The sequence below is a fragment of the Pleurodeles waltl genome, chromosome 4_1 (genome assembly GCF_031143425.1).
Source record: "Pleurodeles waltl isolate 20211129_DDA chromosome 4_1, aPleWal1.hap1.20221129, whole genome shotgun sequence".
Lineage (NCBI taxonomy): Eukaryota > Metazoa > Chordata > Amphibia > Caudata > Salamandridae > Pleurodeles > Pleurodeles waltl.
In genome coordinates, this window is record NC_090442.1 from 809,106,322 (window position 1) to 809,122,850 (window position 16,529).

At 46.3% G+C, this 16,529-nt stretch overlaps 1 protein-coding gene across 1 annotated transcript in view; it reads right to left on the reverse strand.

The window, feature by feature from the left end:
* The window catches only part of CFAP54 (cilia and flagella associated protein 54), a 1,075,777-nt gene that overhangs the window by 37,487 nt on the left and 1,021,761 nt on the right, over positions 1-16,529 (reverse strand). Inside the window, exon 51 of the mRNA XM_069229529.1 lies at positions 15,497-15,579. Coding sequence (XP_069085630.1) covers positions 15,497-15,579 — 83 coding nt within the window. The remainder of the gene's footprint in view (positions 1-15,496; positions 15,580-16,529) is intronic.

The window sequence follows — 16,529 nt, forward strand, 5'->3', positions numbered from 1 at the left end:
CAAAATTGCGATTTCCAGTTAAGAAATCGCAATTTTGGAAATGCAAAAAATTTGCAGATATGGGCCTACAGGCCCATAGGTGCAAATGGGGCCAGTAACGCAATTTGCAATTCGGTAATAGCATTTGCGATTTTTAAGAAATCGCTATTACCGATTCGCAAATGTGATACATTGCATTTTGCGAATCAGAAATAGCGATTTCTTAAAAATCGCTATTTCCGACTCGCAAAAGGCCTTCTTGATACATCTGGCCCTAAATGCGATATTTTGCACATTTTATTGGATTGCCCAAAAGTTCTGACCCAACGGAAAACGATTTTAGGTTAAAAAAAATATATATATGATATCAAAAATCGAGCACGAGCGGTCGAACTTTAACCGAAATGTGTTTCTTAGATATAGCAAGTGCTATTGGGTGGGTTAGGATCGTTATCAAAAAGGCTTCGATGTGTATATAGATTAGCAGCTTTTTGGTCATTTATGATGACAGCCAGCATCTGTATAATATGGTTAAGGTGACGACGCGGACAAGCGTATATTTTAAGGTATTCCGATTTTAAGAGGGTTTTATTGAATGGATTATTTTACATTGTTAATTTATGTAGACTATTTAAGTGATTGTATGTAAAAAAACTTAGGTCTGTATGCATGTTTTATATATTTATGGATTTAAGGTGTAAATAAACATTTATTTAACTGACTGACTGGCTACTTCACGAAGGTGTAGGAAGTTCTCCACATTGCAGTTTTACAAACGTCTAATAGTGCAGTACACGGAAAAGGAGCCAAATCAACTGCTGTGCCTCTGATAGTGTGAGTTCTAATATTTCTCTGTAATGGTCTTCCTGCTTTCTTATGACAAAATGATTCACAAAACTATTTACTGTTTTCACAAGTTCTGGCCTCTATTAACACTTTCAAAAGGTGTAAACAGTTGGTCTGACTTTCTAATGTTTTAAAATTTCAGACTTCTTTTGACATCTATTGTGGTACAGTAGTCTATTGTAAAATGTAAATTAGCACTTGTATAGCGCACTACTCACCTGTTAGGGTCTCAAGGCGCTGTACTCATACCGCTATGGAACCCCTCCTGGCTTTTCCCTGTGAGGCGCCCACTCCTGAGCACCCCCAGGGTGAAGCCAGGCATCCAAGCGCTGTTGGGGCCGTTGTGGAGATTAAGCAAGCTATTGCCCAGAGTTGCAGAGTGGGACCCATGAATTAGATTAGGCACCGAGGCGAGAATTATCTGGTCAAGGGGGTTTGAGCCCAAGACCTGCCGAAGCGGGACTTGAACCCTGGTCTTGAGCCAGATCTCTGCTTCAGGGTCTGCCGCTCTAACCATTGAGCCACACTTCTCCACATTGTGACAGAAAATGATAGAAAGAACAATTTGTTGACTAAGATGGAATGAAGTGGACAATTAAAGGCGAAAGTGCGGATTAGTTTCAAGTGTTACCTTATCCTTGTGACTCTGAGGAGCAGTTCCTCATAAGGGAAAGCCTGAATTGCTTTCAATGGCTTACTGACATAATTACCTACATATGTGGTGTGTCCCAAGACATGAAGTCTAGTGTGGATCTTAGTATGGATTTGAAACGAGTTCTTATCTACTCCAAGGAAGGAACAAGGTTTGATTCATAATGAAAAAAAAACATAAGTAGTCCCTTCATGGATTCTATATTAACTCTGTGGGAGAAGATGGAATGTTTTTGAGGTCAATTTAAATAGTGAGATGACAGTATATGTACGCTCAGTGTGAGTGTATTTCAAATCCATGCATGATAGGTGAAAAATGTAAAGCAGATTATCTGGCTAATGAGAGTGGATTATAGTAGACAGATACAAAACCTATTCCATTTACAGATATGCCCTTCATGGAAATTGTTCCGAGGTGTAGAGGATGAGTATCTAGCTCGAATTGTAAGACTGTGCACCCAGACCTGTTCCGCAAGTCTGTGAACCAATGTTACAAGGCCCCCTCTGGTGCTACGAAGATGATGGGGCATGATTCCACCTTTTTTTTTTTTTTAGAACATGCAAGGTATCAGATAAATTGAGGAATCAAAGATACTTCCCCCCCTACAACCCTAGCAATCACTACGAAATCGTATGTAAAGTTGCCAGTTCTACATTGTGGTGAGTGACAAAAAACTCACACTTGGGTGCCCAAAAACACAAGACCAGTAACTACCTGGCGTTCTTTCCATACTAGGGGCACTCTGTCTTGTTTATAGTTAAAGGATATGCACAATGATTGTAAGACTATGGGAATATCAATAAGGGAATGTGTTAGATTGCTCAGTACCATCATTTCAAGGAAAAGAGGGTCTTGTTCCACCATACTTGTGGAAACGCAACAGGGAGGACATGTTGTTTGACTGTAGTTGTACAGGCATGCGTTAGTTTTGTAACACAAAGACTTTCAGAATCAATCTTACAACCCTGAGGATGTTTATAGGTAAAAGACTTTATTTCTGTGACCAGTAGCCAATCACAGATATCTCCAGGGTGCGAGCTCACCACCCTTTCCGAATAATATCTGATCAGGAAAAGCAAAGAGTCTTGTTGATATAAAACAGATCCTTTGAATTGATTCTTGCTGCTTTGACACCACCGCTGTACTTGTCATACGAACTGAGTGGGCCAAACATTTTTTTCCAGAAATTGTCTTTCTAGTTATTCTTTTATTATCCAAATACACGTTTCACAGTGAAATCAGAAAAAAAAATCACACAAGGACTTGATGAAAATCAGCATAGAATGTTTTGTGGAATGTAATCTTATCTTTTGGTTGTTTAGTATAGCTTTTTTTTCTTTTTTTTCTTGCAGATAGGACAGGTGCTTTTCTATTGAAACACAGGCCCAGGTTTTGCATTACCTGTTGAAAGATGCATTGACTCATGCCTGTGATGGTGTCTTCAGCAGCCATTATCCAGGAATGGATACATGTTTAATGTTGACTCATAAGTATTCAAGATGGGTTATTATGGCGACAGGCATTTCTTGGATATACAAAGCACTGAATTCAAGTTACAACTTTGAAATTACAGTATTGATTGTTAATCTTGAAGTGTAGAGATTGACTGTGCTTTTGAATGTTTTTGGATATGCAAGTAGGAGTGCATCTAAAGAGGCAAGAAAGTAATTTTGGTCCAACAATTCTATGATGCCCTAAATTGTAACCATTAAGAATGCTTAATTCTTTAGGAAATTGTTTCTTTTAAACAAAACCAATGTAGAATGAAAATTTCTTGCTTTCTTCTATACCTAGAAGGACATTGAAGGTAATCCTCTGCCAAAGTTTGGTATTCGCTCCTTTGTGCGTTTTAAATAACATGGAGAGGATCATCTCTTGAAGGGCTTGAATTGTTGATGCTTCTCCCATTTGGAGGGCATAGTTGGTGGTTTAATTGTTGGCAGGCTCTGCCACCATCCCCACATTTGTTCTCAACAACTGGTCACTCTTTGGTCAGTGCCTGGACTATTCTGGCACAGTGGCTTTAGCCTCTCTGCTTGCCACATTTCAGAGATTAGGTAGCTGTGAGCCTGCTGCATGTAGTTCACAACTCAGACATTCCCTTATCTGCTTTGGCCCACCTTCACTTCCGTAGATCTGGATTCCATTGTCCCAAATTTTGGTCCCAGTTCACATGTTGTAGTCCAGAGTTGCAGTCCAGAAGTCTCGTGAGACTTAACAGTATTTTAGAAGTCCTGCAGGACCTGGCTGCCATCTTGGAGGTTGCCATATTAAAGGGTCAAGGCCAGAACACTCTTGGCTAGCCAACTGTTTTCAGAAGAAGCATTATATGCATTAGCCCAGTTGCAGTTCTTGGCCCTGGAATGCATCAGAGGTCACTAGATTGTTGCACCACAATTATGCATTTGCCACTGAGCCAAGAGCACTGGTACAATGGATAGAAATTGTGAATTGAGTTTTGGCACATTAGGATCCGAGAAAGGACTCCAAGGAAGGGACACAAGAAACATAAGCCTGAAAAGGGCTTCAATAACACTAATGGAACCCAAATTAACCTGAAACAAAGAACAAAAATGTGGTTCAAGTGGTCTGGGCTAACTCGGAGACTATAACTGCAATGAACAAGTGTATCAAGAACTCTTTTGAACTTTGACTTTTTCTAATTGCCCCTCATCAGTCTGCTGTACACTAGGACTAACATTCCATGCCAGCATTTGTCCCTTTCTACGCAGTGAAGTAGTTAACCATTTTCTGTAGTGTAGGAAAGTACTCTCTTTTTGGCATGGTTACCCCAACTTTATGACTGCTATCAGTGCGCTTGGACTGTTTTAGCTACGATCCTGCTAACCAGGACCCCAGTGATTGTGCTCTCTCCCTCTAAATTTGGTTGCCTAGGACTTTGTACACCCCACAATTGGCATACTGGTGCCCCCTTATAAGTTCCTAGTATATGGTACTTAGGTACCAGGGCACTGGGGCCCCAGGGGTTCCTCATGGGCTGCAGCACGTATTGTGCCACCCATGGGAGCCCACGCAAAATATGTCTGCAGGCCTGCTATATGGAAAGGTGCATGCACCCCTTCACTACAGGTCACTTCACCAGGTCACTGTAAGTCACCCTATGGCAGACCTTCCTAGCCCAGAGGGCAGGGTGCAGGTACTTCTGTGTGAGGACACTCCTCCATGAGCAGAGGTGCCCCTACGAACTCCAGTTCCATTGCACTGGACTTTCTAAATGCAGGGAAGCCATTTTAGCTGTGTAATGGACACCTGTGTCCAGCTACATAATGGCAACTCCGAACCTGGACATGTTTGATATCAAACATGTCGGAATCATACCCCAATACAGTATTGGCAGTATGATTCCATGCACTTTGGTGGCTCCTTACAGGGCCCCCAGTATTGCTCCTACCAGTCTTTTGGGGTTTTCCGGGCAGCCTGCACTGCTGTCACCCAACAGAAAGTTTCTGCCCTACTGCTGCTTGACCAGCTCAGGCAGGGGAAGGCAGAACAAAGGATTTCCTGTGAGAGAGGGAGGCAACACCCTCTACCCTTGGAAATAGGTGTTTCATGGCTTGGGAGGGGTAGTCTCCCCAAGAAAATGGGAGAGGGAGGCAAAACCCTTTACCCTTGGAAATAGGTGACACATGGCTTGGGAGGGGTAGTCTCCCCAAGCCACCGGTATGCCTTGAAGGGCACATTTGGTGTCCTCCTTGCATAAAACGGTTTGCACCAGTCCAGGGACCCTTGGTCCCTTCTCTGGCATGCAACTGGACAAAGGAAAGGGGAGTGACCACTCCCCTGTCCATCACCACCCCAGGGGTGGTGCCCAGAGCTCCTCCAGGTGACCACTTGATTCCGCCATCTTGAATCCAAGAAGGGCAGAGGTCCCTGGGAGCATGTGAGCGGCCAGGTCAGGCAGGTGTCATCACAGCCCCCTCCTGATAGGTGGTCACCTTGCTATCCCCCTTCCTGGGCTATTTATGGTCTCCCTCCTCGGTGGGTCCTCAGATTCAATGTGTAAGATTCCACCAAGACTCCTTCATTTTCTGGCCACTGGAACCACAACTGGACTCTTCAGGAACCAACAATCTGCAGCTTCAGCTACAACTCCACTTGCAACATTGTTTCTCCGCCTCTTTGAATCACCTGCAATATTTCTCTGGCTGTTAATCCTCTGAGGTCGACAAGACTCCAGCCTGCACCAAGAAGTACGAAGGAATCTCCCTTGGAGTGAAGGAGTAACTCCCCTGCATCTAAAGGCACCAACTACAACGATGACCAGTTGCGTGGATCTGCTCTCCTTCGTAACTGCGTGGATCCTGCATCACAAGTGGTAGTCTGTAGTGGTCCTCTTGGTCCTCTCTGCCAGATGTCCAACTTGGGAGACGGTAAGCCCTTGCCTCTCCTTGCAGGACAGTACCCCCTGTACACCATGACCCTTGCATCTACCAAAGCTTGTTTGCTCCTACTCCAAGAGATCTTCAGGCTCTGTCTAGCTCCAGCCCCCAGCACTTTTTCCTGCCAAGCACACTCTCCTCTCTGCTGCTCCAGCAATGTGGGATTCCTCTTTAGGTGTGCTGAGTGGGCCTCACTGTGACTTGCTGTGCCTGCTGCCAGTGTGTTGCCTGTGTGGGTTGCCTTCTCTTTTAGTGACTATCAACTGCTGAGGACCACCCTGGACTCCCCTCCTTGGGTCACATCCCCCAGACCTTGCTGGTCCTCTTCAACCTTGCAATTTTTCTTTTCTCTGTTTGCATTTGCTAAGGCTTGGTGGTGGTTCTCTGGCACCACTGAGCCACGGCAACCTGACAGCCGATGTGGGACACCATCTGCATCACATTGGGAATTCCTCTTCATATCCTGCGCTGCACAGCTGGTCGTCTTCTTCCCCCGTCGACCTGGTCCTGCATCCACATAAGGGTATGTAGTGGCTCCTGCCACGACCGGACACTCCATCACAAACTGGACTTGGTCCCCTTCCTTTGTAGGTCCTCTTTTGCCAGAATCCACCTTTGTGGTCTTCCACTCTGGTCTGGGTCTTGCACAATCCTTTTGCTAAGTCCTCCTGTTAGTTTTGGGAAAACACAGGTACTTATCTCTGCTCTCCTGGTCGCTGAGGGTCACTCTGGTACTCACCTCTTGGGGTACCTAGTTCCTTCAGCTCCCCTCTAATGACTCCACATCCTTGGGTGGGGGACTGTATCTTGCTTTCCACTTTCTTAGTATAAGCTTTGGCCCTCCCCTAGGGCCCTCACTATTTTCCATTGCTTTTACCAAAGCTTGTGGATTTGTATGCTCCTTACTGATTGATATTGTGTATATATTTAGTGTGTTTACAAACCTCCAGGTGAGGGGACTGCCTATTTTTTTTAAAGTACCTTTCTTTTTGTAACACTATGCTGTTTTTTCATGTTTGATAGTGCTGAGTGACTATAGTGGTGTTACATAAGCTTTGCATGTCTCCTAGAATAAGCTTGGCTGCTCATCCACAGCTACCTCTAGAGAGCCCTGACTTTCAAGGCACTGCCTACACTTCTCTGATAGGGAATATCTGGACCTGGTATAAGGTGATAACACCATAGGTGCTCACCACACACCAGGTCAGCTTCCTACACAGTCTTCTATCTATTCCCCCAAACGGGTGGTGTTTCTCCTTGGTCTCTGTTGTGCACATATCCAGCAACAGGTAGGACAGAATATGCATATCTCTTTAGTTGTCCTCTCAACCCTCTTATTCCAGTAAGTAATCAGAATGTCAAAGGTGCTTCCCAAATAAAGGCTGTCTATCAAAAAACATATCAAGTATTCTGGCTTGAAAACATTTCTTGTAATAAGTGAGGCAGAAGCAGAAACCATCATATTACCACTGCATGGCAACATTTGCCAGTTGGCAGAATTTAATCATGGCCAAAGCCATGGTGGAGTATTCGATTTACATCCACGCTTGATCCCATATCACTCTGGTCTGATGTTTTTGATCCTCTTCAAGTTTCTCCAAATGGGAAATGCTGTTCCACAGCTGACTACTGTATGCTTCCAAGACAGCTGTAGCATTTCCAGCCCTTGAAGCAAGTAGCATCAAAAGTGTTTACGCATTTCCATATGGCATCCATGTTCTGTCCTCTTTGTCTAGGGGCATATGTGTGATGAGGCTGGATTCCTGGCTCTTCAATGAGAAAGGAGATAAGTCTTTCTCTGACCCAATCGCAGTTCATTAACCACCACTGCAGATCTTTTGCAGTTCCCTTCGAGATCTGTACTGTCGGTGAGATTTCCCTGATGCTGCACCCACTGGAACTTTAGGTCCCACTGCAGAGCCCTCATATGCAATCTGGGAAGTTTTACTAACAGGAAGCAGGAGGCCATTAGGCTGAGCAGACTCAGAGTCTGTCTCACTAAAATCCAGGATAGAGGCTGAAAGATCAAAATCATAACCTGAAAATCCTGGACACGCTGCTCAGAAGGATAGTTCAGAAACTGCACTGTGGCCAGAATGGCTCAGATGAAAGGGAGCATCTGAGAGGGAGTCAGATGCGACTTCAGCATGTTTATAGTGAACCCCAGCGAATGCAGAAGGTTCGTCATAGTCTGAAGGTGGGTGACGACAGCCTGGGGCGAAGATGCCTTCAACAGCCAGTCGTCGAGGTAGGGGAAGACTGAAACCCCTGATCTCCACAGATGAGCAGCAACCACTACCTTCACTTAGGTGAACACCCGAGGCGTACTGGTACGGCCGAAAGGGAGCACAGTAAACTGAAAGTGCTCATGGCCCACCTTGAACCGCAGGTATGGACAGGTAGGATGGGGATATGGGACTACCCATTCTGCAAGTCCAACGCTACCATCCAGTCTCCTTGGTCTAGGGCAGACAAGACCTGAGCAATAGTGAGCATTCTGAATTTCTCCTTTTTGAGGAAGTGCTTGACATTCCACAAATCCAGAATATGGCAAAGGCCCTTGTTCTTTTTGGGTATCAGAAATTAGCGGGAATAGCAACCACTGCCTACTTCTGATATCAAGACCCTTTCTTTGGCTCCCTTGGCCAACAGAGCCGTAACTTCCTCGCAGAGTAAATCTAAGTGATCCTCCATCAGCTGTTCTTTTGAGGGAGGCATTGGGGTGTCAGTTGTGTCCAATCCACACCTGATATTAAACTTGGCTGCATCTCTCCCATCTTTGACTGCTTTTGAGAGAGTGTCCCACATGCCCTCCGGGACCTATGGCAGCACCTGCTCCACTGTATCCCATAAAGTATGGGGAAAACAGCCCAACAGGCATGAGGTGTTTACTGACTTCAATGCCAGGCAGGAGGAAGAAAACATCTTCTTTGCAAGCTGGTCCAGCCTCTTGGATTCCCTATCCAGGGGAGTAGAAGGGAAGGCGCCATGGGAAGTGGAATCTTGGACCACCAAGCTCTCTGGGGCGGGGTATTGTGTGAGGAAGCTAGGTTCACCCAGAGCTGGGTGATGGTGGTGGCCAACTGTCCGATTTACAGGACCCCTGTGCTGGGTTTGGACTATGTCCTCAGCAGGACATCCGTGAGGGCTTCATTAAAGGGTGACATCAATTCCAATGCTGAAACCCCCGGCTGAAGCACCTCAATCAGGACGTTAGTCCTGACCGGCACTGTAGGCAGATCTAGGTCCTGGACCGACCTCAGCTGCCTTATGCATCACAATGGCATATGATGCTCCCTCCTCCGTAGCCACTGTAGGAGGTGAAGGCATGCCACTATCTGGAGAGGTGTCCAGTCCACTGGCCTCTCCTAACTCCTCATACCAGTCCATTTGCTCCAATAGAGACTCCAGAGGGTCCTGAGACCCCTCCCATTCCTCACCAATGCCTAGCCGATCATAGAAAGGCTCAGGCAATGATCTAGTACCTGTTGGCGCCGTCAGCTCTGGATCATCGGTTATTAGAATGGGGCTTGCATCACTGGTGGGCGCCGGTGCCACTGGGAGCATCGATTTCAGGAGCGACACCTGGCGAGGCCGACTGTGTGGCCTCAGCATCTTTCTGAATCCAATATCGGATGCAAGAGACCCCATCGGTGCCAAAGCCACTGAAGTGGAACCTGATGGGGCCCCTGCTGGGCCCAAAGACATGCGAGTGGGGCCAGCCCACTTAAGTACGAGACGCTTGGCCTCATAAAACTCTATGAGCTTAGCGGGGCTCACTCTGGCTCCTGGACGGGGGGGGCTGGGAGTCAGCCGTGGCAACGGTTCTGCGGAACCGTGCCTGGAACGTCTACGTTCCAGACTCGCCTAGTTGGCCAACGGGTGAGGTGAAGTCGAAGTCCGCTTGGACTACTACTTCTTGTTGTGCCTCGTCCCCAAGTGCCTGGAGGATCTTGAGTGGGACAAAGAGGACTCCTCCTCGACCGGGACCTGCGAGGAGTCGCGCCTGCCGACATTGACTGCCGGGCTGCCATTAGCTTTAGGGACTGCTCCCTCAAAGCTTTCAGAGCCATGGCCCGGAAGTCAGAACACGTTGTTGAGCTGTGGTCTCGATCTAAGCACCAGAGACATACCCTGTTGTGGATCCGTCACCGATATGGCGTGATGGCAGGTGCCACATGGCTCAAATCCTGTCTTTCTCAAGGTCATCCTCGTACAGACATAAAAAATCTCAACCAAAAGGTCAAAAAAGGCCTGTCAAAAAAGACAGAGGGTACCTCTGTTCCGGATCTGCTCTTTAACCGGCGTGGAAGGAAAATAAATTATGTATGCACACCTGGGTGGTGCCTTTATAGGCGACCGTGACGTCACAAACGGTTCCAACGATGCCGATGATGCCACACGGATCCGAATGATGCCACCTGACAGCACACACAAAGCTATTGCTCAGCAAAAGTTCCAGTTTCCAAGCTGACGCCAGGAAATTCTAAGGTAAGGAATTTGCAGTTAGAAGTCTCTATCACATACATTTAATGATCTGTAACTTCCAAATGGGAAACAGTTACCAGTTCATGTTTGGTGTCTTTGGACTGTAATGAAAAAATCCTCTTGTAGGAAGTTGGCTCTGTATGTGCTATTTCAAAGTAAGGAATAGCATGCACAGAGTCCAAGGGTTCCCCTTAGAGGTAAAATAGTGGTAAAAAGAGATAATACTAATGCTCTATTTTGTGGTAGTGTGGTCGAGCAGTAGGCTTATCCAAGGAGTAGTGTTAAGCATTTGTTGTACATACACATAGACAATAAATGAGGTACACACACTCAGAGACAAATCCAGCCAATAGGTTTTGTTATAGAAAAATATATTTTCTTAGTTTATTTTAAGAACCACAGGTTCAAATTTTACATGTAATATCTCATTTGAAAGGTATTTCAGGTAAGTACTCTAGGAACTTTGAATCATTACTTTAGCATGTATACTTTTTACATAAAACACAATAAGCTGTTTTAAAAGTGGACACAGTGCAATTTTCACAGTTCCTGGGGGAGGTAAGTTATTGTTAGTTTTAACAGGTAAGTAAGTCACTTACAGGTTTCAGTTTTTGGTCCAAGGTAGCCCACCGTTGGGGGTTCAGAGCAACCCCAAAGTTATCACACCAGCAGCTCAGGGCCGGTCAGGTGCAAAGGTCAAAGAGGTGCCCAAAACACATAGGCTTCAATGGAGAGAAGGGGGTGCCCCGGTTCCAGTCTGCCAGCAGGTAAGTACCCGCGTCTTCGGAGGGCAGACCAGGGGGGTTTTGTAGGGCACCGGGAGGGACACAAGTCAGCACAGAAAGTACACCCTCAGTAGCGCGGGGCAGCCGGGTGCAGTGTGCAAACACGCGTAGGCTTTTCAATGGAAGTCAATGAGAGATCAAGGGATCTCTTCAGCGTCGCAGGCAGGCAAGGGGGGGGCTCCTCGGGGTAGCCACCACCTGGGCAAGGGAGAGGGCCTCCTGGGGGTCACTCCTGCACAGAAGTTCCGTTTCTTTAGGGGCTGGGGGCTGCGGGTGCAGGGTCTTTTCCAGCCGTCGGGAAATGGAGTTCAGACAGTCGCGGTCAGGGGGAGCCTGGGGATTCCCTCTGCAGGCGTCGCTGTGGGGGCTCAGGGGGGACAACTTTGGTTACTCACAGTCGTAGAGTCGCCGGAGGGTCCTCCCTGAGTTGGTTGTTCTCCACCAGTCGAGTCGGGGTCGCCGGGTGCAGTGTTGCAAGTCCCACGCTTCTTGCGGGGAGTTGCAGGGGTCTTTAAATCTGCTCCTTGTAACAAAGTTGCAGTTCTTTTGGAGCAGTGCCGCTGTCCTCGGGAGTTTCTTGTCTTTTTCGAAGCAGGGCAGTCCTCAGAGGATTCAGAGGTCGCTGGTCCCTTGGAAAACGTCGCTGGAGCAGGTTTCTTTGGAAGGCAGGAGACAGGCAGGTAAGTCTGGGGCCAAGGCAGTTGGTGTCTTCTGTTCTTCCTCTGCAGGGGTTTTTCAGCTCAGCAGTCCTTCTTCTTGTTAGTTGCAGGAATCTAAAATCTTAGGTTCAGGGAAGCCCTTAAATACTAAATTTAAGGGCGTGTTTAGGTCTGCGGGGTTAGTAGCCAATGGCTACTAGCCCTGGGGGTGGGTACACCCTCTTTGTGCCCCCTCCCAGGGGGAGGGGGTCACATCCCTAATCCTATTGGGGGAATCCTCCATCTGCAAGATGGAGGATTTCTAAAAGTTAGAGTCACTTCAGCTCAGGACACCTTAGGGGCTGTCCTGACTGGGCAGTGACTCCTCCTTGTTGTTTTCTTTGTTTCCTCCAGCCTTGCCGCCAAAAGTGGGGGCCGTGGCCGGAGGGGCCGGGCAACTCCACTAAGCTGGAGTGTCCTGCGGTGCTGTGACAAAGGGGTGAGCCTTTGAGGCTCACCGCCAGGTGTTCCAGCTCCTGCCTGGGGGAGGTGTTAGCATCTCCACCCAGTGCAGGCTTTGTTACTGGCCTCAGAGTGACAAAGGCACTCTCCCCATGGGGCCAGCAACATGTCTCTAGTGTGGCAGGCTGCTGGAACCAGTCAGCCTACACAGATAGTCGGTTAAGTTTCAGGGGGCACCTCTAAGGTGCCCTCTGTGGTGTATTTTACAATGAAATGTACACTGGCATCAGTGTGCATTTATTGTGCTGAGAAGTTTGATACCAAACTTCCCAGTTTTCAGTGTAGCCATTATGGTGCTGTGGAGTTCACGTAAAACAGACTCCCAGACCATATACTCTTATGGCTACCCTGCACTTACAATGTCTAAGGTATTGCTTAGACACTGTAGGGGCACAGTGCTCATGCACTGGTGCCCTCACCTATGGTATAGTGCACCCTGCCTTAGGGCTGTAAGGCCTACTAGAGGGGTGACTTATCTATACCTGCATAGGCAGTGAGAGGCTGGCATGGCACCCTGAGGGGAGTGCCATGTCGACTTACTCGTTTTGTTCTCACCAGCACACACAAGCTGGCAAGCAGTGTGTCTGTGCTGAGTGAGGGGTCTCCAGGGTGGCATAAGACATGCTGCAGCCCTTAGAGACCTTCCCTGGCATCAGGGCCCTTGGTACCAGAGGTACCAGTTACAAGGGACTTATCTGGATGCCAGGGTGTGCCAATTGTGGAATCAAAAGTACAGGTTAGGGAAAGAACACTGGTGCTGGGGCCTGGTTAGCAGGCCTCAGCACACTTTCAATTCAAAACATAGCATCAGCAAAGGCAAAAAGTCAAAGCCACGAAAACTATGGCGGTAGGGCTACCGGTGACAGGGAAGGAATTCCCTATCACCGGTAGATGGCTCCCCCCGAGCAAGCACCTGACCCCCCCTTACTGTCACAGTGCCTCTGACCCCCTACACACATATCGCCCCCTCCCCCTACACACATAGTGCCCCCCACACCTTCTCCCCGCATACATGGACACAGACACCCTTACAAACCACGCATACACTTCCAGACACACATCCACTCTCACATATCAATACACGCATCCGAACACACTCATCCATAAACGCATTCATTCACACGCATCAATCCACGCATTAACTCACACACATCCATCCACGCATTCACTTACACATACTCATTCAGGCACGTATACACACAAACATCCAAACATGCATACACAATGACATGCAGACACGCACTCAATTCAACATTCATACACGCACTCACTCACACAAATACACCACAACACTCACAATCGCATTCACACGCACACACAGATGAATACACACATGCAGAAACCACAGTCTCAGACATGAACACAACACCCCCCACCGTCCCACCCACCCCGTCGGACTCCCGACTTACCTTGTCTGGCAAGAAGGTCCTCCGGCAGGGAACTGGAAGGGGCGCTGCCACTGCCGGCAGCGCCCCCCCAGCAGGACACTGTCAGGCCGTATTAATGGTCCTAATACGGCTGGTGGCGTCCTTCTGGCGGGGCGGTGCAGGTGGTAGCAACGCCAGTGCGCCACCGCCCACCAGCATGGCTAATGACGGATATCTGCCCAAAGTGTGGCGGAAAACTAGCAGTACCCATTATATGGAGGGCGAAAGACCGCCAGCACTGGTGGTCTTCTGGCACCCGTGACTTTGACGGTCTCGCTCAGAGACTGCCAAAGTCATAATGAGGGCCTTAGTGTCTGCTGCCTGTCTCTGGGTCACATGACTGGCTGTAGCTCAGTTGGTCTTTGTGTATTCTCCTAGACAGCCATACGAAATAGAGATCTTAGGTGTCCCTGGATACAGGGATCAAGTTAGGCCCACTGACAAAGTACCTTAAATCCTGGTTGCAGCCTGGCGAAAGGTCCTACACTGAGGATGCATTGCGCAGCAGTAGTTTCAAGGAGCTGCGATGTGAGGTCCGGTGTCGAGGATGCATTGCGCAGCAGTGGTTCCAAGGAGCTGCGATGTGAGGTCCTGTGTCGAAGATGCATTGCGTAGTATCAATTTCAACGAACTGCATGGCTGTGAAGTAAGGTCCTGTATCAAGATTGCAGTGGTTCTAATGAGTTGCAGTGCTGCGATGTGAACTCCTTCTCCGAGGATGCATCATGTAGCAATGGTTCTGAAGTGCTCTGGGGTCCTGTGTCGGGATATGTCTTGCAGTGGTGGTTCCGGGACAGAGCTGCGAGGAGATGTGCCATACTACGTCACTTTTGCCCAAAAGAGCACAGATGGACTTCACCTGACATATACATTTGCCCTTGTGATTTACCTTTCTTATTTTGATCCTAACAATTATTGCATGACTTACTGATCTGCAATGTCTGTTGTTCCCATCTAGATGACATTTCTAGCAATTAAAATGCTCTACTGAATAACTGTTTATCATTGATTAGTGACTATCCTAATGCTGCCTTTATCATTGTTGGGGACTCTGTATAACAGCAGTGGTTTTCCAGACATAGATGCATTATGGAATCTAAATACTCCATTGCTTCCTAATCAGTGTAGTGATCAGCAAGCTGCCAGCTGTGATGTGGGCCTTGAAACTAAGCCGAGCCCTAATAAGTGATCACTTTGAAGTCAGAAATGTTGGTAACCTCACTTTGAAAAGGTGAAATCACTATTCATTAATTGATTATATATATGTATATATATATGTATATATATATATATATCAAAACAATACCCTTTCAGGCTTAGAGTGATGCATAAATTGTGCAAAAAAGAAGAGAGAACTCTGGGTAATTCCCAAACTTAGGTGGAGAGCAGCTTGCCTATAGAGCACCCTACCTCTAAATTTGCTCATCTCAAATGTCTGTGTTTTCTTTTTTCAAATGTCTGTTTTTCTAGCAAAATTTGTAAACATAGGATTAGCAAAGTGCCATCCACACTGACCTAGAAAGAGACCAAAATGTAATACAAGCAAAACTGTTTATTCAATAAATATGCACAACAGACTGAATTTAAAGGAATTCATTTCTGAAACGATTGCAGTTTTATGATGCTGAATGTGCATGTATGTAAACATTGGGACTTACATGGGACAGAACTGGTTAGAAAGCAATAGACCACTTAATAGAGGTTGAGAACTCAAACTTCTATTACACTATTTTGTTGTAGTTTTTCAAGTATTGCATACCTTTAATCTTGCCAAAGATAATTCTTCCTTTGACATAAGCTGAACAATGACAGGGGAGTTTTCATATTCTTCTTCTGCAATCACTAATACAAAAAATATAATCAAAACATAACACAACATACTGAAATGTTTTTATATTCTAATTGTAATACTAGTAAAGAAGCAAAGTGGAAAGTAGTTAAACTAAGAAAATGTAAAAATAATATGGAAATTAATAATTAAAGACATCACAACCAATATATCTACAAGATACTTTCTGCTTTTCCTGTAAATTTTGCATTATTGTGCCAGTTGGTGTGTCATAATATTTTTTCCTTTGTCGGGGAAGGGAAGAATTGGAACCTAATACTAGTTATCAATGTGTTCAAAAATAAACTTTGTGATATCACTTACATGGAAGCTGGAAGAAGCAACTATGGATCTGTTGTACAACCTGGAACTACTGTGTTACAAGATTTATTAAATATCAATTCGGGGAATATTTCAAAGGATAGAGAATCTTCAGAAAAAAATCCATCAAATGGAATCTTATCAAGGGCAAGTATCCTTTTTCATAGATTCTATGTTATATTTCAGTCCATGAATTTACCTTATGATCTCTACCAGAACATAACTTAGTATGAACATCCAGAGTCATTCATGTCCTTTATATAGTGGATGAAACAATTTGAAATACTTGAGGGATTTTGACAAGGACAAGCAAATGCAAGCATATATAACAGACTTAAAACCCTAAACAGGATCTCTGTATACACCGGCCTTACTACCAAAGTGCATGTTATTGTTTACCAGTGTTTCTGAACATTGCTCTGAAAGATTTTCTGGTCATGCTGGCAGCTCTGCAATTCTAAGGTGCAACCAAGCCATGAAAAACCGGCATTTACTCAAGGGTTTATCCTAGGCCTATGTGCCATAATTTTTACATGTGTTTTTCTGCAGTCAGTAATTAAATTCCACGTAGACATTCCATTCCTCCTAGCAAACACAATGGACACATATTAACATGCCTCTCGGCAGGGGGAGGAGCCTGGCC